At 37.1% G+C, this 26,865-nt stretch overlaps 4 protein-coding genes across 4 annotated transcripts; 3 read left to right on the top strand and 1 right to left on the bottom strand.

The window, feature by feature from the left end:
- Positions 1-2,815: 2,815 nt before the first annotated feature.
- On the top strand, positions 2,816-4,615 carry LOC114757256 (uncharacterized). The gene has a single exon (XM_028946249.1). It carries the CDS (start codon positions 2,922-2,924, stop codon positions 4,353-4,355), a length of 1,434 nt encoding a protein of 477 aa, XP_028802082.1. The 5' UTR covers positions 2,816-2,921; the 3' UTR covers positions 4,356-4,615.
- Positions 4,616-6,935: 2,320 nt separating this feature from the next.
- LOC114757259 (CBL-interacting serine/threonine-protein kinase 8-like) lies at positions 6,936-12,273 on the top strand. Its single transcript, XM_028946253.1, has 14 exons — positions 6,936-7,427; positions 8,435-8,497; positions 8,911-8,982; positions 9,086-9,193; positions 9,277-9,351; positions 9,441-9,494; positions 9,603-9,728; positions 10,053-10,142; positions 10,345-10,467; positions 10,917-11,036; positions 11,315-11,431; positions 11,622-11,675; positions 11,764-11,838; positions 11,943-12,273. Exons 1-14 carry the CDS (start codon positions 7,269-7,271, stop codon positions 12,057-12,059), a joined length of 1,353 nt encoding a protein of 450 aa, XP_028802086.1. The 5' UTR covers positions 6,936-7,268; the 3' UTR covers positions 12,060-12,273.
- Positions 12,274-12,792: 519 nt separating this feature from the next.
- Positions 12,793-15,570, bottom strand: LOC114757286 (pentatricopeptide repeat-containing protein At5g04780, mitochondrial-like). Its single transcript, XM_028946287.1, has 2 exons — positions 15,398-15,570; positions 12,793-15,163 (listed from the first exon to the last, which is right to left on the bottom strand). The coding sequence occupies exons 1-2, from the start codon at positions 15,491-15,493 to the stop codon at positions 12,956-12,958; spliced, it is 2,304 nt and encodes a 767-aa protein (XP_028802120.1). The 5' UTR covers positions 15,494-15,570; the 3' UTR covers positions 12,793-12,955.
- Positions 15,571-23,214: 7,644 nt separating this feature from the next.
- Positions 23,215-26,408, top strand: LOC114757287 (oligopeptide transporter 2-like). The gene is made up of 6 exons (XM_028946288.1): positions 23,215-23,685; positions 23,825-23,922; positions 24,466-25,029; positions 25,111-25,363; positions 25,484-25,666; positions 25,794-26,408. The coding sequence occupies exons 1-6, from the start codon at positions 23,215-23,217 to the stop codon at positions 26,406-26,408; spliced, it is 2,184 nt and encodes a 727-aa protein (XP_028802121.1).
- The last annotated feature ends 457 nt before the right edge of the window (positions 26,409-26,865 follow it).

Below are 26,865 nucleotides of genomic sequence, written 5' to 3'. Positions count from 1 at the left end.
GCCAAAATCGGAGTCAATCACCCCCGAATCCTGGGAAAAAAAAATTAAAGAAAGGTAGTAAATTGAAGTATAATATTAAAAGGTACAATTAAACTTAGTCTGCACCAAGATAAAAGGGATTTAACCGAGGGATCATTCATTCACAAAAGATGAAGCGAAATCAATAGCAATTTCTTGCAAACACGCGGAGGCGAAGATTCTCCGCTAATGTCATCGTCACCTGATTCTTCTGGATCTCATGAGATCGCTCTTCAATTTCGTAATCTCGTCTCCCCCTATTAGCTTTAAAAAATAAATAAATAAATAAAAGTATCCCCACGCTGCCCTTGCTCCGCACCAAAATCTGATGAGAGCACAGGCCCCACCAATTCCTCTATGGGCTCTGGCGAAGGTGAAAAAAATAATTAAAAATTGCTAATTTATCGCCCGAAAAACAATTAATAAAGATTTGTCAATAGACGACAAATTTAATTCCTGAGAGCAAGTAAACCGGAGAAAATCACATACTCCAAAGGATCAAATTATTAACGATCGTAGATTTAAATATATGTTTAAATTTATGTTTTTGTAAACGAAAAATAATATTTATCCTTTTCAATTGTAGATTTACGTTGTGCAAATAGTTAATTTCGGGCTTTAATAATATATTTAATATTTGTTAACAACTACTTTATAAATTTTGTGTGTCATTGCCACTCCCCCCGCAAACGACAACCCAGAGCAGTGTTTCCGCCGCTGATTTAACCGAAACCGGGGAAATGTTGTTGTCTTCTCCTATTGCTTCCACTGCTTTCTATTGTTTTAAATCTTTTCTATTTGTTTGGTTGTGTGGTTGCATTGCGATGCTGATTCAAGTACGTGAATTGTTATTTATAATTGATATTTTTATATTCCTGCAACGATAATGAGTCCCCAGCCAAGTATGGGACAAGCACATGAACAGCATACTTTTAGATACATCTTATATTAGTACCTCCGGTTCTAATTATAAGAGTCAGTTAACTAATTTGAGGAGATTAAGGAAATAAGTTGAGCTAGTTATTTGTTCTAAATAGGTGTTGTCTTTCCTAAAATATCCTTACTAATCAAGTGTATTGACTAGAACTATAATTATTAAGATGACTATCTTGGAAAAAATTGAGTAAATAAGATAGACAAAATGGATTGGGGTCTTATATTTAGGACCAAAATAAAAATCAAACAAGGTTTTGTATTAATTACCGGAAGTAGTATTATGTATCAATTCTATCATGTCCACATGTAAATCAATACAGATTGCGGTATTTTTTTATGATATCATATCAACAGCTCTCGTGAGATTCACAAGATTAACCAGACAAGTTAAATGTCAGGAATTTTACAACCTTTTGTTGACATGTTTGACGGATAAAGTGAAAAATGTAAGAGCAAAAGAGATCAAAGAGTATGTATTAAAAAAAAAAAAAAAGAGAGGTTAAAGAGTAATAGCTGAGATTTTATAAATAAGATGAGAGAAGCAGATGCAAATGAAGAGCATGTCAACTGTCACCAGAACACGAGCACATGCTGACATGAGTTAAATTAACCAAGGAAGAGCCAGTTGTTTGCCATGAAAATGTGTGAAGTCAAACACTAACCGCATTTATCAATGCGTTATATGTATTGCCAGCTTTGTCGTGGACTCTAATCTTCAGATGGGGTGCGAACAGTGCAGCTGGAGGCCATTCGACCCGCTTGAAGCTAATTACGAGCTTAGAGTTTTGTTCATTTTCAACGCGCGCGCGCGCGCGCTCGCGCAGAATTAAGCAGGGGGCCTCCTGAGAGTGGTGATGAGTTACTATGTTTACTTTAATTTTTATGGACTTGAACATCGGACAGGACAAACATGACATCAGGAATCACAGACCATGTGGCACAACTATCCCCATTTGATCAGGCCATACAATATTACTCCTACCTCACCAAATAAATAATGACTTTTTCGATTTTAAATATAGAATTTATTTTATAATAGCCGGTCAAAAAAAATTTATTTTATAATATAATTCATATTATAAAATAAATTTTATATTTAGCAAACAAGGAGTACTTACATAAATAAATATGTCAGCACTTTATGATCCAACCGCAACAAGCTCATTTCATGCGCCTCACCATATATTTATATATATATATATATAGGCCCTAGCTCAGCTTCCGGTCAAAAAGAGAATGTAGGCTCTGGCGTGAAGGGAGAGGAAAAGAGGGGGAGGCTCCTGTGCCTGTAAACCGTTTATTTTTTTCATTAAAAAAACTAGTTCTCTCATGGTTCTGCTATTAATGATCTAGTGGGGTACGTACTAAACTAAACGCTCCTTTTGACCCCCCAAAAACAAAAAAAATCTCCTCAGTCACAAAAATTTACTGCTACCTTTCGTTTTAAACATAAAAATTAATTTTATATTCAATTTAATTTGAAATATAATATATTTTTTATATTTATAGTAATTAGAAATATTAAATATTTCATGACATAATATTTTTAGCTAATACATATAATTAGTAACGATATTAAAAAATCTATTTATTATAGATAATTATTTTAACTAATTATTTTAATCAATTTAAATTAGTCTAATAATAAAAATTTAAAATCCGAAAGGCACTCACTTTTGCATTTGTTTTTCCAATTTACAATTATAAAGCCACACAAGGGGTCTCCATCCAGCGAAGAGAAATTTTATCGATCCGGCGCTGAACAAACCAAAAGGTGGGACCCGCATCCCCGAGAGAGCTCCGCGTCGCTTTATGAGAATCCGCTGCCCCACGTCCCATAAAAGATCCGGTGTGCCGTCACGCCGTTTTCCTCACTCTACACAAACCCTCCGCAGTCCTGCCATGGCCTTCACCTCCCTTTCTATCAACCCCTAATTCCCCGACACACTTTCTTCAGACCCTCATCCATGGAGAACTATTCCTACTCTTCTTACCCTGATTCGCGCGATTCCTCCCCCAGGTCTCGCGAAATCGATAGCGAGAACCCCCCCTGGGATGAGCCTACCAATAATTCCACCACCAATTACAAAGTCAAGTTTATGTGCAGTTATGGCGGAAAAATCCAACCCCGGCCTCACGATAATCAGCTTGCTTACATCGGCGGGGATACCAAGATCTTAGCCGTCGATCGCAACATCAAGTTCTCCGCTCTCATGGCAAAGCTCTTTTCCCTGTGCGACGCCGACGTCTGCTTCAAGTACCAACTTCCCGGCGAGGATCTCGATGCTTTGATTTCCGTCACCAACGATGAGGATCTAGAGCACATGATGGTTGAGTACGACCGCTTGTACCGTGCCTCCGCGAAGCCCGCTAGGTTGAGGCTCTTTCTTTTCCCCCTGGCCCCGTCGGCTCCGGCCAGTTTTGGGTCGTCCGAATTGAAACCGGAGCGGCAGTGGTTCGTGGATGCTCTCAATTCTGTGCAGATTCAACAGCTGGATGGTCCCTCGCCGCCGGCTCCAGTCTCGGCTACGAACCCGGATTTTCTGTTTGGGTTGGATAAGGCTTACCCGGGGGTTCCAGTGACGAAATTGCCTGATTCTGCTCCTGTTCCAACGGCCCCGGATGTGGTGGCGAAGGATTTGTCAACGGGATCAGAATGTGTGTCGGAGGATCGTCACGTGGTTGGAGAACCATTGCTCTCGCCAGCCGAGATCCAAAGACAGATCCAGGATTTGCAGAGATTACACATTGTGAACAATGAGCAACTCCTACAGCGGAAAAGCGATGAAGGTAATGGAAGAGTTTATACTATGGACTATTTCTCTCAGAAAAATCCAGAGAAAGTGGCGCCGCCACCAGTGCCTTCGAATGTACATACAGGTCCAGTTCCTGCGTCGGCGACGTCTGCGTTTTTGCCCGAAAGACACATGACAAGTACTGCTTATCCACTGGGGGCTTCTGCAGCCGGAACTGATCAGCAACAGCCGGTGTATTTCATCCCGACACCGGCCGGGGTGTACCATGCAACTACTTTGCGACCTATGACTGGACCAGTTGGTCAGCCTTACTATGGAGTCCCGAGGATGGTCCCGGCGGAAATGTACAATGCGGCACCACCGACGTCTCTATCACATGCCCAAACCAAAGTTGGGGCTTACACTGAAACTCCTGGAATTGTGCAGCAGCCAAAGGTTGGGGTGTCTGAACCTGGATATGCTCAGGTAGCCTACGACAATGCTGGCAGGCAGGTCTACTATGCAGCCGCAACATCGGCGCCTCCACCAGGTGGGGTGGTGCCACCATACCAGGTGGTAACAGCTGGAATTGACGGCAGACAACAGGGTGGTGGGGCTTTGAATCAAGAGGGTAAGATTGCGGCCAAAGTTTCATCTGCTGTGTGAATGAGATACTGAATGGGAGTTACTTTGATTTTCATTATTACACTGGGCTTCAATAACGATGAAACTTGAACAGGTTGTGATGATTGATGAATGTTCATTTTTAATGGTTACTTTTTCTCTGGCATTGGTATGAACATTGTTTGCTGTGCATAGTTGAAGGGACCAAGGCATTGTTTAAGAGTGTAAATTTTAATTACTTTTTGTATTAGTTTATTGCTTTTCCTGAGCAGCTGTCTCCATTATCCATTATTGTTGCAGTATAATCAGGATCTGATGCCGTGTTTGATATTTACTAATCATTTACGTCGCTCGACTGCTTTAGTTATAAAACCAACCAAGGCAGGAACATAACCCTAATCAGGACAGGCCAGTGTTTATGACAGAAACGGTGAAAAAGAATCATTAGCTTGTCTTCTATAGTGATGCAACAGTCTAGTAGTTAAGGTAACCGCATGGTGCAGTGCGATTCACACTCCGCTAACACCCATGTTCTGTACACCTAAGTTCTTTAGCCAATTTCCAGTTTCTCGTTGATCATGCAGATCTTTGAGTGATCCGTACAAAAATTCAAGAGGACACGACGTTGTGTTGGCTTTGGTTACGTTGATTAATATCAATATTCGGCATTCAATTCAATGTTAAAAGCGTGGCGCCTGCTCGAGTTTATTACTCCCTCTGTTCCTTATTATAAGAGACATTTAATGTTTATGGCATGTTCCTATATATAAGAAACACTTAAAAGTGGTCTCTACTTTTTTGTGTTGATTTTCTATTTTACTCATATTTATTGTCTCCAACTCACACTCTCTCTTCTTCCCACTTCTCTTTCTTTTAATAATTTAATTGTTCTCTCTCCTTATTAATGAGGGTGTTTTTGAAAAAAAAATTATATTTTTTACACATTGATTGTTCTTAACTAATTTTAACTGCTTTTTTGATCAACGTAATTCGGTTATTTGTCTCTTATAATAAGAAACGGAGGGAGTAATGTTTAATAAATTCGCACTCGTTGTGAGCAAAATTTATAAAATATTGTGGGCTAATTCTTGTTGGTCGTAACTGGATGAATTATTTGTCGCATAAATTTAAAAAAACCAAGTTGGTGTTATAATTCGTGTATAACACGAGATTGTTGCACGATTACGGAAATTTAAGAGTAACAGAAAATTTAAAACTTGGAAATGATGATAAAAATGTTTAAATCCTCACAATGTAGTGGTGTTAAATAATTAATGGAAGAATTTCGCTGTCTTTTGTGATTTTGATTGGTTTAATGTGGACTAATTTTGTGAAGTCTTCCATTTGAAAAGGGGCGTATCCAGTGATGTTACCAGTGATATAATCAGAAAATAAGAGAGAACTTGAGAGAGAGGAAGAAAAAGGCACAAGTGTGGAGGATGATGAGGAAACTGGTATCAAGAAGTCAGCTGTGCTGTAACTGCTTTACGTAGGTCATGCTCTACATTTACATGTACTAGTATTAAAAAAAGAAGGTGGGGAAAGCCGTGCCCGACACTCCAGAGCAAGCACAGAGTTTGCTTTCCCCCATACCCTGACGAGTCTAACTCAAATGAACTTGGCGCACTTGCTAAAATTAGGTATCCTCACCACTAAGCACTTAGGTTCATTGGTGAGGCATTGTACTAGCTTAATCAAGAGTCTTGAGTTTGAGTCTTAAGCATGTAACAGCATTAAATACTTGGTGGTAGGCTAGCCACTTTCCCGGTCCTGTGACGACTGAATGTAGATTAGTTTGAGTCTGAAGAGTTTCCCATAACATATAAAGTAGCTTGAGATACCGGGTGAAGTATTTAAAAAGAAAAAAAATTAGGGGCATCCTCACTATTTCTCTTCCTCAACTCTGCACATAAATGATCCCCTCATCAAAAATTCAAAATTGGCGCTATGAGATCTCAGTTTTTAAAACCAATCTCTTTGGAAATATAATATCTAATTTTAAAATATCATTTCATTTATTAATAATTCATAGCCCCTGGCAGTAGCAAGGCATTGATGTTGGGAGGTAAAAGAGTGAAAGGGGCATCAAAGGAGACACGTCCACGTCCGTGGCTGTCCGGGGAAACCTCTTCATTTGTCAAATTCCGCTGTCTCCGTCGTCACGCCCCCATTACCGCACCCCACGTTATTACTTATTACGCCACTCCCCACCTAATATTCTCAGACTCAGCATGCCATCCCATTACTTGCTTCCCATCATTATTATAATCCATACCAACTTTTATGCAAGTTACTCTCTGGATTTACATTTACTTACACTAAAAATCTCACAAAATAATAATTTCATACTGACTCTAATGCCGTCTCTCTTGAGCTACGCCTATGTCCATTTCTAAATGTTGCATTTTGTAAATTAAACAAAATTATATGTAGAATATTAAGTCATCCGAATAATTTTATTTATCTATTTGATTATTATTATTTTTCCTTGTGTATTGATTCAATTGATATTTTATAAGTTCAAATTAAAAATTGAAAAAATAAATTTGGCCTGATCTTCTGATTTTTATTTTTATTGAACATGTTTGAGCTACGATTGGTACTTTGTTTTCTTCTTCTGATCTTTTTTCCTTCTCCCCAGTGGAGATCCAGCCAATCTTTGGTCGTTGGTCCGTATTCCAATATTAGTTCCCCGGATTAGTTTCTTCTTGCTTTCCTGTCTGTGTAACTTACCAAACCACTTCCCAGCTGGCCTTCATTTTTCAATTCTAAATCCTTCCCATCCAAATCAACAACGAAGACAAATTATTTAAATAGTAATTGGAATTGAGTAGCTTGTTAGTAAAGTTGGATTTGCAACAAGCTTTAGTGGAGTTCTTGGCTGTGAGAGTGTGGTTTCGCTGGGGTGAGAAAAGCAGAGAGAGAAGAAACAGAGAGAGAGCGAGAGAGGCAGCCATGGTAGTGAGGAAGGTGGGAAAGTACGAAATCGGGAGAACAGTTGGGGAGGGAACCTTCGCCAAGGTGAAGTTCGCTCAGAACACAGAGACTGGCGAGAGTGTCGCCATGAAAGTGCTCGACCGTAGCACCATCATCAAGCACAAGATGGTCGATCAGGCAAGTGTAAAATTCCCAATTTTTTCTACTTGTGACGACCCATTTGTTAGATAATCGGCCCTCTAATTGTTCAAATCACGCCTCTCGTCGAGGAAATGCATGACTTAGTGGACAAAAGCGATGTAATCTTGGAAAACGGGACTTGTTTGCTCTTTAGTAGCTGTGAAGGCTTAGCTGATTTCAAATATAATGAGTTCTCTGAATTTCCCTTCTTATTGGTGTTGTGATTTCCCCAGCTTCTTCATTTCGTAGGTGAAATGGCTTCCCCCAGTTGATCCTTTAGAGCTAGGAGTTAACTAGTTGCATTGCCAAACCATACGCTTAGCAAAGCTTGAATGTCTCGAGCACTTTCCACAAATACACCATGACTGTTCTTCTTATCAGTGATAAATTATATCCAGAAATTTAAATGCAGTTATTATATACTGACTGAGCCAAGCAGGCATTCCAATAAGTGACTTTAAGAAGGTGTTTTGTTCGCTATCTAGGTGCTATTCATTTACGGATATTTGGATATGCGAGTTTAACATACCAAGATTTAATATACACGTGTTTCTGAAGATCTCTCCTTTTGGTTTTAACATGAACATTTACAATCAAAGTAAGGCCAAAATTAATGGTTTATGAAAGTCGGCAAAGCTTTTCGCTCACATACCTTCTGGAGTTATGAAATACTTATAATCGGAGGAAATTTCTCAAATTAGGTTGTTGTCTTCTTCTCTAGCATCAAAAGGGAATTCTAACACTCAGTTGAATTCAAAGGAAAGAATGGGGAGCCCCCAATCTGCCTATTAGTGTTTAGATGTTGATCTTGTAATCTTGTATCTGTGTACCATTCAAATTCATCTGATCTTTAACATATCTAAAAACCCAAAATGTTTGAATAAAGATGATTAAATGCCAAACATGGTGTAAGAGGCACGGCCCTGGAGCCTTGGATTATGCGTCCCTTTTTTTCTTATTAAGGCAAAAAATTCATTTGTATTGAATTTTTCTCTATTATGCAGATCAAGAAGGAGATTTCTATCATGAAGCTAGTTCGACATCCATATGTTGTTCGTCTGCATGAGGTACGTGGTATTTTCTGTAAAATCATCTTTTATATGATGGCCACTAAGTCCTGCTGGGTTTTGGTTCTGAAATAAAGAATTTATTCACCAAATCATGATTAGCGACAAAGTATGAAATATGGTATTTAGCAAATTTTTTAGAAAGGTTTTCAGGTAAATACAAGTGGGGTTGAATTTATAGAATTTCTTTCTATTTTCTTTTAAAGAGGAATGGTGTCGGAAATTTATTTCATAATTTGTATTGGATTGCTGTAACTTTCTCTCACTCATTGGTTTTTGTTCCTTTTAAATGTTTTGAAAGAAGAGCTTGGCGGACTGAAGATAGTTCTGAAATCAATTATTAAGATGTTCTTCCTGTTGATTGTCACAGTTAACGAGTGCTCGCTTCTTTTGTAAATTATGATTTTTTTCAGGTTCTAGCAAGTCGTACAAAGATTTACATCATATTGGAGTTCATTACAGGTGGTGAATTGTTTGATAAAATTGTGAGTAGCTCAAGATGGACCTGTGAATTTGTAGCTTTTACTGATTTTTATCTTTTACTATTTCGTTGCAATCTTTATAATAGAAGTAAAAATGAATGTGCAGGTACACCATGGCCGTCTTAGTGAAGCTGAAGCTAGAAGATACTTCCAACAGCTTATTGATGGTGTAGATTATTGCCACAGTAAGGGAGTCTATCACAGAGATTTGAAGGTTTGCATGGACTGGGATCTGTGAAGCTGCCTATCTATCCTTACTTGTGATTTTCTATTGATTGCTATTTTTCCTTTCTGCAGCCTGAAAATTTACTGCTAGATTCTTTAGGAAATATAAAGATTTCAGATTTTGGTTTGAGTGCATTGCCAGAACAGGTGAGATTTTCATCAATAGATTTGAAATCTGACTTTGACTTGAGGATGGGATTATATTGAATGGTTTGATACCTGATGAATATTTATAGGGGGTTAGTGTCCTTCGGACGACTTGTGGGACTCCAAACTATGTAGCCCCTGAGGTAAATTTGAAGTTGGATCAGAGCTGGGTTAGATTTGAGTTGATGTCAACTGATAGTTACTAATTTTATGTTTCATTCTCTATTTGGCACGCATCATTTTCACCTCAGGTACTTAGTCACAAGGGTTACAATGGAGCCGCAGCAGATGTTTGGTCCTGTGGGGTTATTCTTTATGTTCTAATTGCTGGATATCTTCCCTTTGATGAGTTGGATCTAACTACCTTATACAGTAAGGCATGAACTTAAACATGTCAATTATATATTATTAATTTCTCCACACATAGAGTTTATCTCCCAGGTGCTTTACATATATACACGTGTGTGTGTGTGAAGAAGCATGCATGATCTATCAGCCTTTTTCCCCCCCTTAAAGACATGATGTGTCAAATTTTATTATTGCATAGAATGAAAAGTTCATTGGTAATCTTGTGCATATACTGAGGTGATAGCTTAGTTCCTCAAGTTTCTTATGGTAAAGATTGCTTCATAAATTGTGTTTATGTTGGAGCGAAATTTTGATTATTATCAATGCTTTGGTCCTTTTCTTGACTCTTGCAGATTGAGAATGCAGAGTTTTCATGCCCTTCGTGGTTTCCTGTGGGAGCAAAAGCTTTAATACATAGAATTTTGGACCCAAATCCTGAAACTGTAAGATTGAGAATGCAGAGTTTTCATGCCCTTTGTGGTTTCTTCTGAACTCATGCTTGTGCTAAATTTATGCATGTGATGTAATGGTATCACTTATTTAATGAATGAATTCAATATTTTGATAAACATCTATTAAGGTTTCTGGTTGTTCTTGACAAGCCTCTTTTCCTCTTTGCCCCCTCTTGTGCATGTGTGCTTGCAGCGCATGACCATTGAACAGATAAAAAGTGATGAGTGGTTTCAGAAGAACTATGTTCCTGTCAGTCTTCTTGAGCATGAAGATGTGAACCTGGATGATGTAAATGCAGCTTTCGATGATGCTGAGGTCAGTATGACTTTTAAATTCTGCATCTTGTTGAGCAGAATTCTACTAGAATTTTATGCCTTTGAGCTAGGTCTCATGAATCCATTTAGTTTCAAACCTTTAAAATGAATTATTTACATTATGCATTCTCGTCCTCCTCACCAACATATTTTCCATATAGATTTATGGAGGAAAAGTCATTATAACCATATTAAATACTTTTTGGGTTGTTGTCTGAAAATTAATTGCTGACATGGTGCATCAACAAAATCTGGTGTGCTTATGAAAGGTCAAGGAGGATAAAGCAAATTTTAAGTCAAGGAAACTGACTAAAATCCCAAAAAGTTTGACATTTTTTTCACATGCCCCTTTTTCTTCAATCAAGGAGGCTGGATTCCCCATTGCTAGAACATCCGTGTGGCAATTACTTTCTCAGTTTCGATGACACATTGATTGATTTGTCATTGAAGGATCAGCGGGTTAACCAACAATGTGAAAACGAAGACGGGGGTCCATTAATGCTTAGTGCATTTGACTTGATAATTCTATCTCAAGGCTTAAATCTTGCAACAATCTTCGATCGTGGACGGGTAATCATCTGTATTCTTCTTTGTCTTCTAGTAGTTTAGTAATCATATCTAATTACCATCAGAATTCAAATAGACGAATATAGGTTCATATAGACATCGTCTGAGGTAGAGCTTTCCATTTTAAGTCTGGGATCTTTTACCAAGTAAATAGGCATGCTGTGATAAAATATATCGCCATACCTTATTACTCTTGTCCTTTTAACTCAAGGTTTGAGGCTCTAAATATTTGTCATATCTAGGGTTGAGATGTGATGCTTGTTTTTGAAATATCTTTGCAGGATTCCATGAAGTACCCAACACGCTTTATCTCTCAAAAGCCAGCAAAGGTGGTTTTATCAAGCATGGAAGTTGTGGCTCAGTCAATGGGATTTAAGACGCATATTCGCAACTATAAGGTGGGCATCCTCATCCTTCCACTAGCATTGCTCTGGATCCCCCCCCCCCCCCCAAAAAAAAAAAAACCCTTACCAAAAAGGAAAAAAAATTTTTGTCGCGCAAACATTCATCAGAATCTATGTTTCAACTGGAGAATAATTTTGCTTGAAGTTCTCACTAATCCGGAGGCCTATTGGCTTGAATTTTCAGATGAGAGTGGAGGGTATGGCAGCAAATAAAACTTTTTTCTCAGTCATCCTGGAAGTAAGTTTCTTTCCCTCTGCTAACTTCCCATGACCCATTCGTCGCTTGGCTAATTATTTAATTCATTTCTTTCCCTTCTTGTCTGAAGGTTTTTGAAGTTGCTCCGTCATTCTTCATGGTGGACATTCAAAAGGCAGCTGGAGACGTAGGTGAATACCTCAAGGTCAGTTGTCCTGAGAAATGCTGTTACGTTTCACCTCCCTTCTCCTCAGCCCCATTTTTTTGAATTTTAATTTTATGATCACAGTTACTTCCTCTATGTTGCAGTTTTACAAGAACTTCTGTAGCAATCTTGATGATATCATCTGGAAACCGCCCTATGAAGAAAGCAAATCAAGGAGCTCTAGCAATAAAAGTAGAAGGCGATCCTTTCACTTCATGTGATATCTTTTTCTCTCGTTCACTTGGAAAAAATGGGGGGAAAATCTAGTTCCACACAGAGATATAGAAATGGGCCTTGCGAAGCGAGGTTAAAGCTGGCTTGGCTTGCCTTTTTAACTCCACCGCTTCCTTATCTTTAACCCACGCCATGCTTTGTGATCTCATATAGAAGATATAGTTCAAATTCCAGAGAGAAACTGGAAACAAAAAAGTAATATACACAATCTGCATCATTATACCTTTGGTTTTTGTATATCTATTCATATCAGATCTAGTTTTGACATTATGGTTTATCCTGTAGTATTTTATGTGTTGATTATCAATTGATACGTACGTAAGTGAGATTCAGGCACCAGGATAGAGAAATGCACTAGTTCCATCAGTTGTACTTTTCGTTGAGGGTGCTTGATTGATTTTGAATATAAATGAAAGCAAAGGAGTACGGTTAATGCTTAAATTTAGTTATTACTTTTTACATGTTTGCTATCGGTATTATTTTTCATTTCTGTGTCTGTTCTGCATTTTTCTTTTTAACTTAATTTTGAACTCATCTCGTTTTAAGAGTCTTGCTTGGCCACCGAGATAAGTCAAGGATTTTGACAGCCTAAGCTTGCTTCCATTTTAAACTCTAACCTCCTAAGCCAAATATAACAGTTAACAAATACGTCTAATTAAAAAAAGGAAAAAAAGAAAGAAAGAGGAGTAGCACGCTATTTTAAGTAGCCAACTCATAAGAAACCACAATATGAAAGTAAAATTGATGTGTGAGAGCTGCAACTTTATCAGCATAGAATCGTAAGTTACTATTAAGTACAACAGGTATAAATAAGGGACTTGCTTTACATGGTCAGCTTTTGATAGCCAGTTCTGGAATTTACAACTGCTTCTTCGAGGATATATCAGACAAATCCTCCGAAATCCCCACAAGAACATTGACCATCGACAAACTTATGAAGCCGCTTGGTATCTCGAATGACAATTTCTCTACCAGTCAGTTTTGAGACATACTTAATAAAGTTGTGACAATCCCTGCACATTATTGTACTCTTGATAACTCTTACTGGTGATGAATTTGGCGAGTTCTGCAACCCAAATGCAATGGCCAGCTTCTCGCTGTGATAAATAGCATGTGTCCTCGGGACTGATGATGCCCTTCCCTCTTCCTCTTCCTCGCTTAATTCCATATTTTCTAATGACTTGTATCCAAGATTTTTGGCTTTAACAATCAAATCCTCCAGTGATTGATACACTGTCGAACCCTGAGGATGTCCCTTGTCATTGGGCTTAAAGGAATAGACCTTATCTTTGATAAAAATTCGGCTCAAATCCTTTAATTTACCAACTTTCTCTTCTTTCATTATCTTTCTCACCCTTGAAACATCCTTATATCGACCCGCCGAGATGTACATATTCAACAATAAAACGTATGTCTCAGTATCTTTCGGTCTGAGATTAAGTAATTGTTCAGCAGCGTGAAACGCCAACTCTAAATTTCCATGGCTTCGACAACCTGCAATCAAGTTAGACCAAATAAACTCGCTGGGCTCAAAGCCCATTTTCTTGATGAAATTGAAAGCTTCCTCTAGCCGACCCAACCTCACGTACATGTCAATCAAACAACCATAATGGTCCATCACTGGTTTTATTTTATATTCTTTCTGCATAATCTCAAAGTATCTGAGTGCTTCATTGACCAAGCCAGCATGGCTACACGCTGATAGAACACCCACAAAAGTGATCTCGTTTGGTCTCACTCCTGCTAATCTCATATCCTCAAAAAGATCCAGTGCTTGCTGAGACCTACCATGCTGTGAATAACCCGTAATCATGGATGTCCATGATATCATGGTTCTAGTAGACATCTCTAGAAATGCTTTGCTTGCCCTCTCAATGCTTCCGCATTTATTGTACATGTTAATTAGTGAAGTACCTACGACAACATCAGACAAGAACCCAGTTTTGATAGCCTGAGCATGAATTTGTTCCCCCTGTTCTAAAGCCACCAATCTACTACAGACACTCAAGACACTTGAAAAAGTAAATAGATCGGGTTTCATGCCTGATCGATTTAACTTCAGGAAGAGATCAAGTGCTTCACTTCCACTCCGATATATCGAAAAATCATCCTTTGCGAGTTCCATCATTTGTGAATGTCCAGCAATCATCGCATTCCATGTAACCAAGCTGACACTTTCCATTCTATTAAATAGCCTTTGAGCCTCGTCAATCCAACCAGATTTGAGATATAAATACGATAAAGAATTCCTAATGCGTAAGTTTGAATCATAGCCAAGTTTAGTACCAAGTGAATGAATTTGTGTCCCGAGTTCTAAGGAGAGAATTTCACAACAAAGGCCCAACGCACTAGCTAAAGTAAACTCATTAGGCTGGACATTCTCAGAAAGCATCTCAACAAAGATTCTTAAACCCATTGTAGCCTCCCCGTTGTCACCGCAGGCAGAAATAGCTGCAGTCCACGAAATAACGTTTTGTTCGTTGACTCTTTTAAATGCTCTTAAAGCATAATCCAATCTGCCACATTTGGAGTATAAGCTACAGAGGGCATTGCCAATGCTGGTGTCAGAGTCGATATGATATTTGATTATGAAAGCATGGAACTGATCCCCCAACTTGACAGAGTTTAAGCAAGTACACGCGTTGAGAGCAATAGCAAGCGAGTAATTCGAAGGATAAGATCCCGCATCCAGCATTTCTTGGAATACTCGAATGGCATTCTCTGGCTGCGAATTCTGCACGTAACCCGCCATTAATGTGGTCCATGATATAACATTTCTCCTGGGCATATTGTCAAATACCTTGCGAGCACTCTCTATGTCCTTACATTTAGCATAAACATTGACAAGAAACGCCATGACAAATACATCTTCATGGGCACCAGTTTTTTCGATGTGGCCATGAACAATTTGTGCATCTGAAAGAGAACCTGTGTCCAAGCATTGTTGCAACAAGGGAGCGTAGAAAGATGTCTCCACCGCTCTGCCCTCTTTTATCGCCGATAGTGCTTCTCGGAAGTCCAGATATTTTGTATCTAAACTTCCATCTAAACGCGTGAATCGGTGACTTTTCTGGAAAGAAATGCTTGGACTCTGTAGGTATAAATTGCAGGCCATTAGCAGGTTTTCGAGTTAACGTAAATAAACGGATATATACACAGAATTGTAGCTAATAAAGTGAGTAACCAAGAGTCTCAGCGACCATGTGACTTCCAATATAATCAAACAATATGCATATATAACACACTGAATCTAACGCAAGTATATAGACAATTTCATTTAAAGAGATACGAGAAAATTGTTGGGAGAGGGAGGGAGATAAATCACCTTTTCGCCGGGAAGGGAACTTGCAGAAGATTTTCTGGAATCGTGTTCACGCTTCGGGGTTGCAGTGATAGCAACTGAAGAAGGCAAAGAAGCCATGAAGGAAAAAGGCAGAGATAGCAGAGTCGATAACAGTAACTAACTACGTGATTGGGTTAGTGGTGGCACGGGCAATTATCTTCGCACGCTAGTGCTTGGATATAATTGTGTGCCATTGCTCGCCTTGGATATATTCATATGTCTGATGCCGACCAATCATCGAGCGTATGCTTTTTTTTTAAAATTAATTTCATTTTTATAATGTCAATTAACTTTAAGTTTTATTGCAAAAAATTATACTGTGATCTGTATTCACTATAATCCAAATAATCTCGCCACGTTACTGCTCAGATTGACGATCACTCAAATGCCTGATCGACAAAATAGTGTGACTTTCTAATCATATATAAATTAGTTTTTAAATAGTTTTTTAATTTTATCTATGTATATTTTTTTGTGAGTATAAATAGTTTATTTATTTTATTGCGAGCTATTAAATTGATGTTTGCATCAGTTTAAAATAAATATATTTACGTTTTATAAAATAAAATTTTTCCCACGTGCTTATTTTGTATTTTTCATAAATAATTCAAATTGTTGCTTGGACCTTTGAGGTTTATTAGTATATTTAAATTTTTCTTTTTGTTCCCAACATAGCAATATTATAGGCATTATTGATGATTATGAAGGACAGAGTAAAGGAAAGGAACCGCGATGCAATAAACAGAACAAAAACCAGTTTATATACTGGATTATTGGAAGCTAACTTCCAGTTCTAGACTTGTTATGCTGTACAAAGCAGGTCGTCTTTCAAATTATGTGACGTGGAATATGTCGTGATCAATGCACAAAACAGTTCATGCAATCCCTCATGAATTTCAACGTATTCCATTTTGATTATGAGATTTCATGTTATTTGTTATTTTTAAATGACACCTCTTAATAAAGATTCTAGATATATGCTGATTAGTGGCTAATGATTAAGGATCGCATCAGAACTGTTTTCATAGAACTATCAGAAATATTTAATGCATCTCTTGTGTGTTTAGATTCTCACTTCATTTTTTATTTTTTACTCTAATTATTACTAGAAACCTACGAGGATGACAAAGAAATTCATTCAATGAATGGACGGAATAAAATGTCCTTTGTGACTTTGATTATCTTGTTTAGATACATACCTCGTTCTACGTTTTATTTAGGGAGAATGACAATTAACGACCCCATAAAAAACTTAATAATAAATTAAGATTTTTAAACAGTTTTTTTTGTATTGAAATATAGAAAAATAATAAGTACTGAATTTAGGAACTTAAATTGTCATTAGGTTAAGTTTTTTACGTTCTTAATTCTCATTCTCCCAAAATAAGAGGGGGACTTGTGTGAAGAAAACTTTATAAAAGAACATTTCTTTTTCTGGTTGAATTTGGAATATATGCTGCTCTCTGTTTTCTTATGATAGTTAACAAATAACAAAATAAGTATGTGAGAGTACTTTTATTCTAATTTATATAAAAATACTTTTTAAAAGTGTTCTTTGGATATTCCAAACACCTAATTAGTACCTTTTTATCTTACCAGTGGAAGTTGAAATATGGGACTTGAAAAGTGCTTCTGTAAAATTTTAATTTGCTTAATTTCCATTAGAGCTAAGAGGAGCTACTCTGGCAAAAAAAAGGCAGGGAATAAATTTTTTATAATTGATGGTAGGCAAAAGAATTACTGAAGGAGGAACATTTTCTTTGCCTGATACTGAAGGAGGAACATATTTGCGATAAACTGAGATCGCTTCAATAGATATCATGACAAGCCAAAACAAGGAAAATTGTAATTACAAGTATGTGAGAGCATTTGTGTCCCAATTTATATAAAAAATACTTTATAAAAGTGTTTTCTGGACATTCTAAACACCTAATTAGTACTACTTTGTCTCTAATTATAAGAACCTTTTGGTCAAATTGCGCTTTTTAAGAAAACAGTTAAAATTAATTAAAAACAATTAATATGTAACAAATGTCATTTTTTTCCAAATATACCTCTAATAAATGTAAGAGAGTAATAATGAGATAAATAAAGAGAGAATGTTGCCTTCAATGCAATATATGAAATTTATTAGAAGTAAAATAGGTAACAATGCATTAAATGTTCAGACAAACTCAAAAGGGACCTTATAAAAAGGGACAAATCCATTCAAAAAAGTAAATATTATAATTAGGGATGGAGGGAGTACCTCTTTATCTCACCAGCGGAAGTTGAAATATGGGACTTGCAAAGTGCTTCTGTAAAATTTTAATTTGCTTAGAGGATGTTTGGATGAAACCAAACTATTACTTGGAGAATAACTTCTGGAGAATAGATTTTAAGAGAATATATATTATAAAGAATAAATTTTGTAAAAGTGATTTTGATAAAATGAGAGTGTTTATATAGTTATTATCAGAAACACTTTTTATATGTACAAATTACAAAAAAATGCATAAGTTAATATGATAATTATATAAAAGATATATTTTATAATATATTTTAATTTGAATAAATAAATTTGTTAATAATATATTTTTTTACCAACATAATAAATAAAATATAAGAAAAGATAATTAATAATTAATTAATATGTGTATATATATTTATAAAATATAAGATTAAATAAGTTTATAGAAAAATGATTTTTTTGGTCAACAGAAAAATATTATTTTGCTTTAAAGATTTTAAACATGAAATTCTATAACATTTTTTCACAACTTATAATTGAATAATTGAATTATGGAGTGTTTTTTGTCATGTATATTATCTGACAGCTTAAACATCACCAACGGTCCTTAATTTTTTTGGCCATAAGTGGTTTCATTTTGCTTCTTTGCAAACTATACTTTTGGGCTTTAAAACCATGGTTTTAGCCCAAAAACAAGGTTTGATCATTTTTTAGGCTGTTTGGCAAATTTTGGGTCCAAACTATGATTTGGGATCCAGAATCACTTTTTTGTAGATTGCCAAACAGGCCCTTAATTTCCATTAGAGGTAAAAGGAGCTGTTTTGGCCCAAAAAAAAGTAGGGAATAAATTTTCTATAATTGACGGTAGGCAAAAGAATTATTGAAGAAGGAACATTTTCTTTGCCTAATATTGAAGGAGGAACATATCTGCGATAAACTGAGACTGCTTCTATAGATATCATGGCTGACCAAAACAAAGGAAAATTGTAATTGCAAGTAAATGCACCTAAATGTGTATCCTCTGGAAGGAAAACCAGGATTGTAAAAATTACGAGGTATATTTGAAAGAGGAAGAAAATTTTATAATCAACCAAGCTCATTTTGTACAAGCATAATAACGAGCTATGTAAAGAAACGAGGATAAAGAGTATGAAGTGTCATTAATGATTAACAGGATACAATAACCCTCATAGGGCTAACCAACAATCCATAACTATTGGGATCAAGGAGGGAGACCCAAATTATCCTCCCTCTCATTGGTGAAGATAACATATCCTACACACTAAACTAACATCACATTAGACCCATTTATATAGAGTCCAACTCAATTAACTAATAACTCAAGAGGGAATGAGCCAGCACATGAGGAATCCCTTTATTTTAGAACAAGATATCGAGCCACTATCCTTTCCAAATAGGGAGGAGCCACCTTTTTATCGAAAATAATGACAGCAGCCATCACGTAGGCAGCAATAATGACCAATCTTTAATCCCTACTCAATCAAACATTAGATCCGCTAGAATCAGACGACTACCTGCTTTGGTTAATGATTATAAATGTGGGCAATTGCCTTTTCTTCATCATGATAATCAGATACGACAACACAATGATTTGCACAATGATAATATTTTTCTTGATCCTATCAATTATGCTGATTTATCTTCATGTTATCAGTACTTTCTCTTTGCTATTGATAAAGAAATTGAAACAGATTCTTATGAGAAAGCTGTTAAGGATCCTAGATGGGTTAAAGTCTATCTAACTTCCTCCTCTCTTTCTTTGGTTCTCGAATTCTCAGATTACTTCTTTCTTCTGCTTGGGCTCTCCATGGCGGACAACCTACTAGCCTTGATTCCAGGAGCTCCTAACCAGTAAGCTGAGAGGCTCCACCAAGTGGAGCTTTCTTGATTTTTGAGGGACAACCCTGCTTATATCCCCAGTCAATTGGTGCAGGTTTTCATCGGCACTATTAAGAGCACAAAGTTTCATAAACATCCTGTATTTGTTTTAGATATTAAAAATTTTAGAGTTCCATTTCATAATGGTGACGATGTCACCCTCTTTTCTGCCAATGGTGATGAAATTTTTATGCTGTTTAATAGCCATAGAATGAGCTACTTGTTGGAACTGTGTTCCAAGGTCGCTGACAAATTCTGGGAGTCTCTAGTGCTCCCTGATGATTCAGATTTTACTGTTTGGCTTTTGCGGACTAGACCTCAGGTCTGATTCCTCGTTTCTTGAAGTTGGCTAGGTGCAGAAGAATCGGCTTTCTGGTTCAATAATATTCATGTATGTTATTCAGTTTATCTTTAAGGCCCACTCATTAACATGGTACCAGAGCCCACAGTACAAACCTGGATTTCAGAGTTCCCAACCTACTTGCCTTCTGATACCATGTAAAGAAATGAGGATAAAGAGTATGAAGTGTCATTAATAATCAACAAAATACAATAACCCTCTTAGGGCTAACCAAATCCCTCACTTGAGAGATTAACCAACAACCCATAACTATCAGGATCAAGGAGGGAGACCCAAGTTATCCTCCCTCTCATTGGTGAAGATAACATATCCTACACACTAAACTAACATCACATTAGACCCATTTATATAGAGTCCAACTCAATTAACTAATAACTCAAGAGGGAATGAGCCAGCACATGAGGAATCCCTTTATTTTAGAACAAGATATTACGCCACTATCCTTTCCAAATAGGGAGGAGCCACCTTTTTGTCAAAAATAATGACAGCAGCCATCACGTAGGCAGCAATAATGACCAATCTTTAATCCCTACTCAATCAAACATTAGATCCACTAGAATCAGGCGACTACCTGCTTTGGTTAATGATTATAAATGTGGGCAATTGCCTTTTCTTCATCATGATAATCAGATACGACAACACAGTGATTTGCATAATGATAATATTTTTCCTGATCCTATCAATTATGCTGATTTATCTTCATGTTATCAGTACTTTCTCTTTGCTATTGATAAAGAAATTGAAACAGATTCTTATGAGAAAGCTGTTAAGGATCCTAGATGGGTTAAAGTCTATCTGACTTCCTCCTCTCTTTCTTTGGTTCTCGAATTCTCAGATTACTTCTTTCTTCTGCTTGGGCTCTCCATGGCGGACAACCTACTAGCCTTATTCCAGGAGCTCCTAACCAGTAAGCTGAGAGGCTCCACCAAGTGGAGCTTTCTTGATTTTTGAGGGACAACCCTGCTTATATCCCCAGTCAATTGGTGCAGGTTTTCATCGACATTATTAAGGGCACAAAGTTTCATAAACATCCTGTCTTTGTTTTAGATATTAAAAATTTTAGAGTTCCATTTCATAATGGTGACGATGTCACCCTCTTTGCTACCAATGGTGATGAAATTTATATGCTGTTTAATAGCCATAGAAGGAGCTACTTGTTGGAACTGTGTTCCAATGTCGCTAACAAATTCTGGGAGTCTCTAGTGCTCCCTGATGATTCAGATTTTACTGTTTGGCTTTTGCGGACTGGACCCCAGGTCTGATTCCTCGTTTCTTGAAGTTGGCTAGGTGCAGAAGAATCGGCTTTCTGGTTCAATAATATTCATGCATGTTATTCAGTTTATCTTTGAGGCCCACTCATTAACATGGTACCAGAGCCCACAGTATGAACTTGGATTTCAGAGTTCCCAACCTACTTGCCTTCTAATACCATGCAAAAAAATGAAGATAAAGAGTATAAAGTGTCATTAATGATGAACAAGATACAATAAACCTTTTAGGGTTGACCAAATCTCTCACTTGAGAGATTAACCAACAGCCCAAAACTATTGGGATCAAGGAGGGAGACCCAAGTTATCCTCCCTCTCATTGGTGAGGATAACACATTCTATACATTAAACCAACATCACATTAGACCCATTTATATAGAGTCCAAACTCAATTAACTAATGACACTATTACCCTTTCTAACAAGCTAAAACAGTAAAATTTGTAATTACAAGTAAGTGCACCTAAATGTATATTTTCTTAGAATAAAATAGAGATTGTTGACAAGTTAATACTTAATTGGACCGAACACAAGGTTGAAAAAAATAGAATGCTGGCTATTTGTATTTATTTGCTTCCATCCCAGTTTTCTTTCCTATACATACTATTATTCTTTTATTTATTTTCTTACTGTGGAGTGAAGGGTGGGAGAAGAATGAAAGTTGTCTCCAACTAGGCACCCTGGTCACGTCAAAAAGGTTTTTCAATTTCATCCATTGTTTTTTTTTTTAACTTATTGGCATCCTTTCAGCATTAAACTTATAAAAATCCCAAAATAAACACAAAACAATCCAATTCGAGATAAATTACATTAGTTATAAATCACGAATAGCATGTTCTCTCAAATTTAATGTATTATCTATTCTTTGATTATTTTCTACACATCTTATTGTATTTTGTGCAAAACTTTTTCTATTTTCTAATTTTAATTTTTATATATTTCAAAAGAATTAAAATGATAGGAAAAAGTTATGATCTTTTTTTTTTAAAAAAAAGAAACCTATTGTCTGAGTCTAGTCACAAGTGATATCATTTTGCTTATTAGATAATTATAATAATCACAGAAATATTTTAGCCCTGTCATACTCTTTTAAGCATAGACTAAATATGAATACACAGAGTACACACTAAAAAAATATGAGATCAAAGTACTGATAAATTATAAGTAGTACAACAGAATATTTTTTCTGGCTAACAACATGATACTCCTCTTGTTCAGAATCAAATTGGGGAGATAATATTGATCATATATAAGAGTTATTTTGTATGTTTATCAATTTTTTTTCAAACTAATCTTATTGATATTTTCCTAATAATAATCAAGTAAAAGAATGAGGGATGAAATTAATAAAGATAATCAAGTAAAAAAAACACATCATATTAATAAATTTAACTAATATCATTAATATATTCAAATTAGTTAATTAAATATTATATTAATAACGAGTGGAGTAATATTTTTTATGATGCAGAACTTTGTGTGTATCAATTTTTCGCTCTTTAATATCAAGTGTCAAACGTTTCCCCTTTCGTTTCTGTTTGTGAAACAGAAGCTATGCCATTCAGAGATAATTCATCTTTGCGCTGAAAATAGGTCGCGTTGTGAAAAAGTGTTATAATTTCTTAGCGACTAATATTATCTCTTATTTTTTTAAATTTATAAATAATTTTAATAATATTTCTTAATTAATTCATTATCCTATCATTAAAGTGTGATACATCTTTAAAAAACAGATCTTTTAAATCATTTTAAACAAACAATATGTAAATATAAGTTATTATTTAAGTTTTTATTAGCCGAAAAAATCTCTTCAGATTTCCATACTAATGAGATAACATCCGACGTAATGAGTAATTAGGATTATCTGTATAAATTTTTAAAAATTCATGATCAAATTAATTAAATTCAAGAATCAAAAGAATTATCTATGCATAACCTAACCACCGTGACTCACAGAGGTTATCCTATAAAATACGACTAACGTCGCTCCCCCATGTGCGGACGACAGAGTGATTTGCAGGGAGTGAAAACAGAGCAGCATCATGGCCTCCATCGAGGTAGAACTCACGGTTCTCAAAGAGGACAACGACGAATCACCGATCGAGGAGGTCCGTGTAACGGTGCCCAACGACGATGACCCGACCCTACCTGTGTGGACATTCCGGATGTGGTTTTTGGGTCTCATCTCAGTGGCGCTCCTCTCCTTCATCAACACGTTCTTCCAGTACAGGGCTGAGCCCATGGTCGTCACCATGATCTCTGTTCAGATTGCTACGCTTCCAATCGGCAAGTTCATGGCAAAGGCGCTGCCCACAACCAAGTTTCGGATCCTCGGGTGGGAGTTCTCACTCAACCCGGGTCCGTTTAACGTAAAGGAACACGTGCTCATCTCCATCTTCGCCAACGTTGCTGGTAATACCGCTTACGCCGTGAGCATTGTAAATATTATAAAGGCTTTTTACGGAAGAAATATCAGCTTCTTAGCTGGTTGGGTCCTCGTCATCACAACGCAGGTGAGTTCAAGTTTACACACCCAAATACCCAATAACCAGGGTTTGATCTTGACGCACGCGTGTAACTAGTGCATTTATTAGTGCACTTCAACGCAAACTGCAAACAGAGTGAATATAATTGACGTGAACATGCACGTAGGTTTTGGGCTATGGATGGGCTGGGATACTGAGGAAGTATGTCGTAGATCCAGCGCACATGTGGTGGCCTTCTACTCTTGTACAAGTCTCCTTGTTCAGGTCTTCTTTCTTTTCATTTTTTCGGCTTCATTTATTTGTTTGACCTACTAGTTATAACTATATTTAGTGTTTTTTATGAAGGCTTTCTGTAAGTATAGTAAAAGTTTTTTTTCCTCAATTTTGGGCAAGTAAATGTTGGAATCATTTACCAAGTTTTATTCGAGAACTTGCACCAGATGTTTCGGTCGACCTATAAATTGAGCAATTCGAACTGGACCAGGTTTAACAATCCTGTACCGACTAATCCAACCCGTAACAAAAAAGAACCGATTAGAAACCAAGCAACCCGATATAAACCTACTGATGATTCCTAGAACCACAGGTTTTTATAGAAATATCCTCATCATTGAGCTTTAGTGATGCTGCCAAGCCTTCAGGTCAATAGCGTGATCTTGCATTTCTAATCTGCCCCCTTTGTGACTAATTCATTTTACTATTTCGGTACTTTGATTCAGTTTTCATTTGCACCTTATAGCTTTCATGCATTGGTTTGATTTTATGTCTTTTTAATTTCTGATGAACCGTAAGCCATATGATTGACAGGGCTTTGCATGAAAAAGACCATAGGAGGATGTCGCGGGGGAAATTCTTTTTAATCGCATTTGTATGCAGCTTGGCATGGTACGTTGTGCCGGGCTATCTTTTTCCGATGCTATCAGCTATTTCATGGGTGTGTTGGGCATTTCCCAAATCAGTAACAGCCCAACAACTAGGATCAGGCATGCAAGGACTTGGTTTGGGTGCCTTTGCCCTTGATTGGACCGTTGTTTCTTCCTACCTCGAAAGCCCTCTCGTTTCTCCCTTTTTCGCAATCGCTAACGTCGCCGTCGGCTACATCTTAGTCATCTACGTCATGATGCCCTTAGTGTATTGGGTCTTCAATTTCTATAATGCCAACACCTTCCCTATCTTCTCCAACGAACTCTTCGATTCCAAAGGCCTGCAATATAACGTAACGGCCATTGTCAACGACAATTTCCAGATTGATTTGGACCACTATGCTAAACAGGGTCGGGTGAATCTTAGTGCGTTCTTTGCTGTGACCTATGGCATTGGTTTTGCTGCTATTGTTTCTACTTTGTCTCACGTCGCCGTTTTTAATGGGAGGTAACAATGAATTTGACTTAATCATTTGGATTCCAATTTTTTCCTTTTTTTGGAACACCGTGCTAATAGAGTTCAAAGCAGGGAGATATATCGACGATTCAGAGCTTCACGTACAGAAAACGAGGACATTCACACAAGATTGATGAAGAAGTATGAGGACATACCCAACTGGTGGTTTTATGTGACTCTTGCAGTCTCGTTCGTTCTTTCACTTGTACTCTGTGTTTTCATGAAAGACGAGATACAATTAGCTTGGTGGGGACTCATCTTTGCAGCTGGGCTTGCTTTTATTTTCACACTTCCCATTAGCATTATAAGGGCCACGACTAATCAGGTAGGAATAGGAACCAGTTTATTTAACCTAATGATGCAAATATAAAAGAGAAAATAAGCTGAGCGTACTTAATTTTGGCGGCTGTTTTCACTAATCGTGAATTTCCCCGCATCCGTTTAGTTTCCAGGATTGAATATCATCACAGAGTATATAATGGGTGTGATATCACCAGGCCAACCAATAGCCAACGTCTGCTTCAAGACCTACGGCTATATAAGCATGTACCAGGCCGTTTTCTTCCTAAGTGATTTCAAGCTAGGACATTACATGAAGATCCCCCCACGGTCCATGTTCATTGTTCAGGTATTTATATTATATGCAACGCATATTTAGCAATCACCACAGAATAAGAATTAATGATATCAGCAAATATATATATAGATGAATTTTGTCTATATTAAATGCGTTGCATTTATTGTATTATGCATAGATCATAGGGACTATAGTAGCTGGAACCATCAACATTGGGGTGGCATGGTGGCTTCTGACTTCAATAAACGACATATGTCATGCGAACGCACTGCCTCCGAACAGTCCATGGACCTGTCCGAGCGATAACGTCTTCTTTGATGCGTCGGTGATTTGGGGATTGGTTGGTCCCAAACGAATCTTCGGATCTCTTGGGAATTACGCAGCCCTCAACTGGTTCTTCCTTGTGGGTGCGTTGGGACCATTAATGGTGTGGCTTTTCCAGAGAGTCTTCCCTAAGCAGAAATGGATTTCCCACATTCACTTCCCTGTGCTTCTCGGTGCAACGGCCAACATGCCACCGGCTAGCGCCGTCAACTTCAATTGCTGGATCGTCGTTGGGACCGTCTTTAATTACTTCGTCTATAATTATCGTAAGAAGTGGTGGCAACGTTACAATTATGTTCTGTCAGCTGCCTTGGATGCTGGTACGGCCATCATGACGCTTCTTCTCTTCTTCACTCTCACCATGGAGAACAGGACCTTGAGCTGGTGGGGTTCGTCCGGCGAGCACTGTGATCTCGCCACGTGTCCTACGGCCAAGGGTGTAGTTGTTCCTGGTTGTCCTGTATATTAATTGATTTTGTTTTTTATCATGTTAGGTGACAAACTTGTGTGGGACATTGCTTCTGTAAATTTTAGTTGGATTTGCCGCGTGCTTAGTGTTAGGAGGATGATGTTACTGAAATTATAATTATGGTCTTTTTTTTAGTGCAGTATTTTTTAAAGGACGTTTTATTTATATTTTAATTAAAAAGTCATATCAAATCAAATGGACCAATAAATCTGGTTCATTAAAAATACATCAACTCTTCCGAAAAGCATAAATTCCTACCAAATAACTTCTGTATCAGCTGAAGCAAAAGTGGAGTGCAAGACTGGGGTCAACTTGTTCTGTTTTTCCACCGGTTCTCTGTTTTGTTGGGTACGAAACAAACAAGAAGACAAGCCATGACGGACACTTGGATTATGAGACCTATGCTGTGCAAGAAAAATAATTAAGAAAAAAAGCAGTAACGAAAATGGAAACGCAT

The sequence above is a fragment of the Neltuma alba genome, unplaced genomic scaffold, assembly GCF_004799145.2.
Source record: "Neltuma alba isolate B1F8T4 unplaced genomic scaffold, ASM479914v2 tig00010592_pilon, whole genome shotgun sequence".
Lineage (NCBI taxonomy): Eukaryota > Viridiplantae > Streptophyta > Magnoliopsida > Fabales > Fabaceae > Neltuma > Neltuma alba.
The sequence above is the reverse complement of the archived record's forward strand: the minus strand, read 5'-3'. Positions and strand labels throughout refer to the sequence as shown.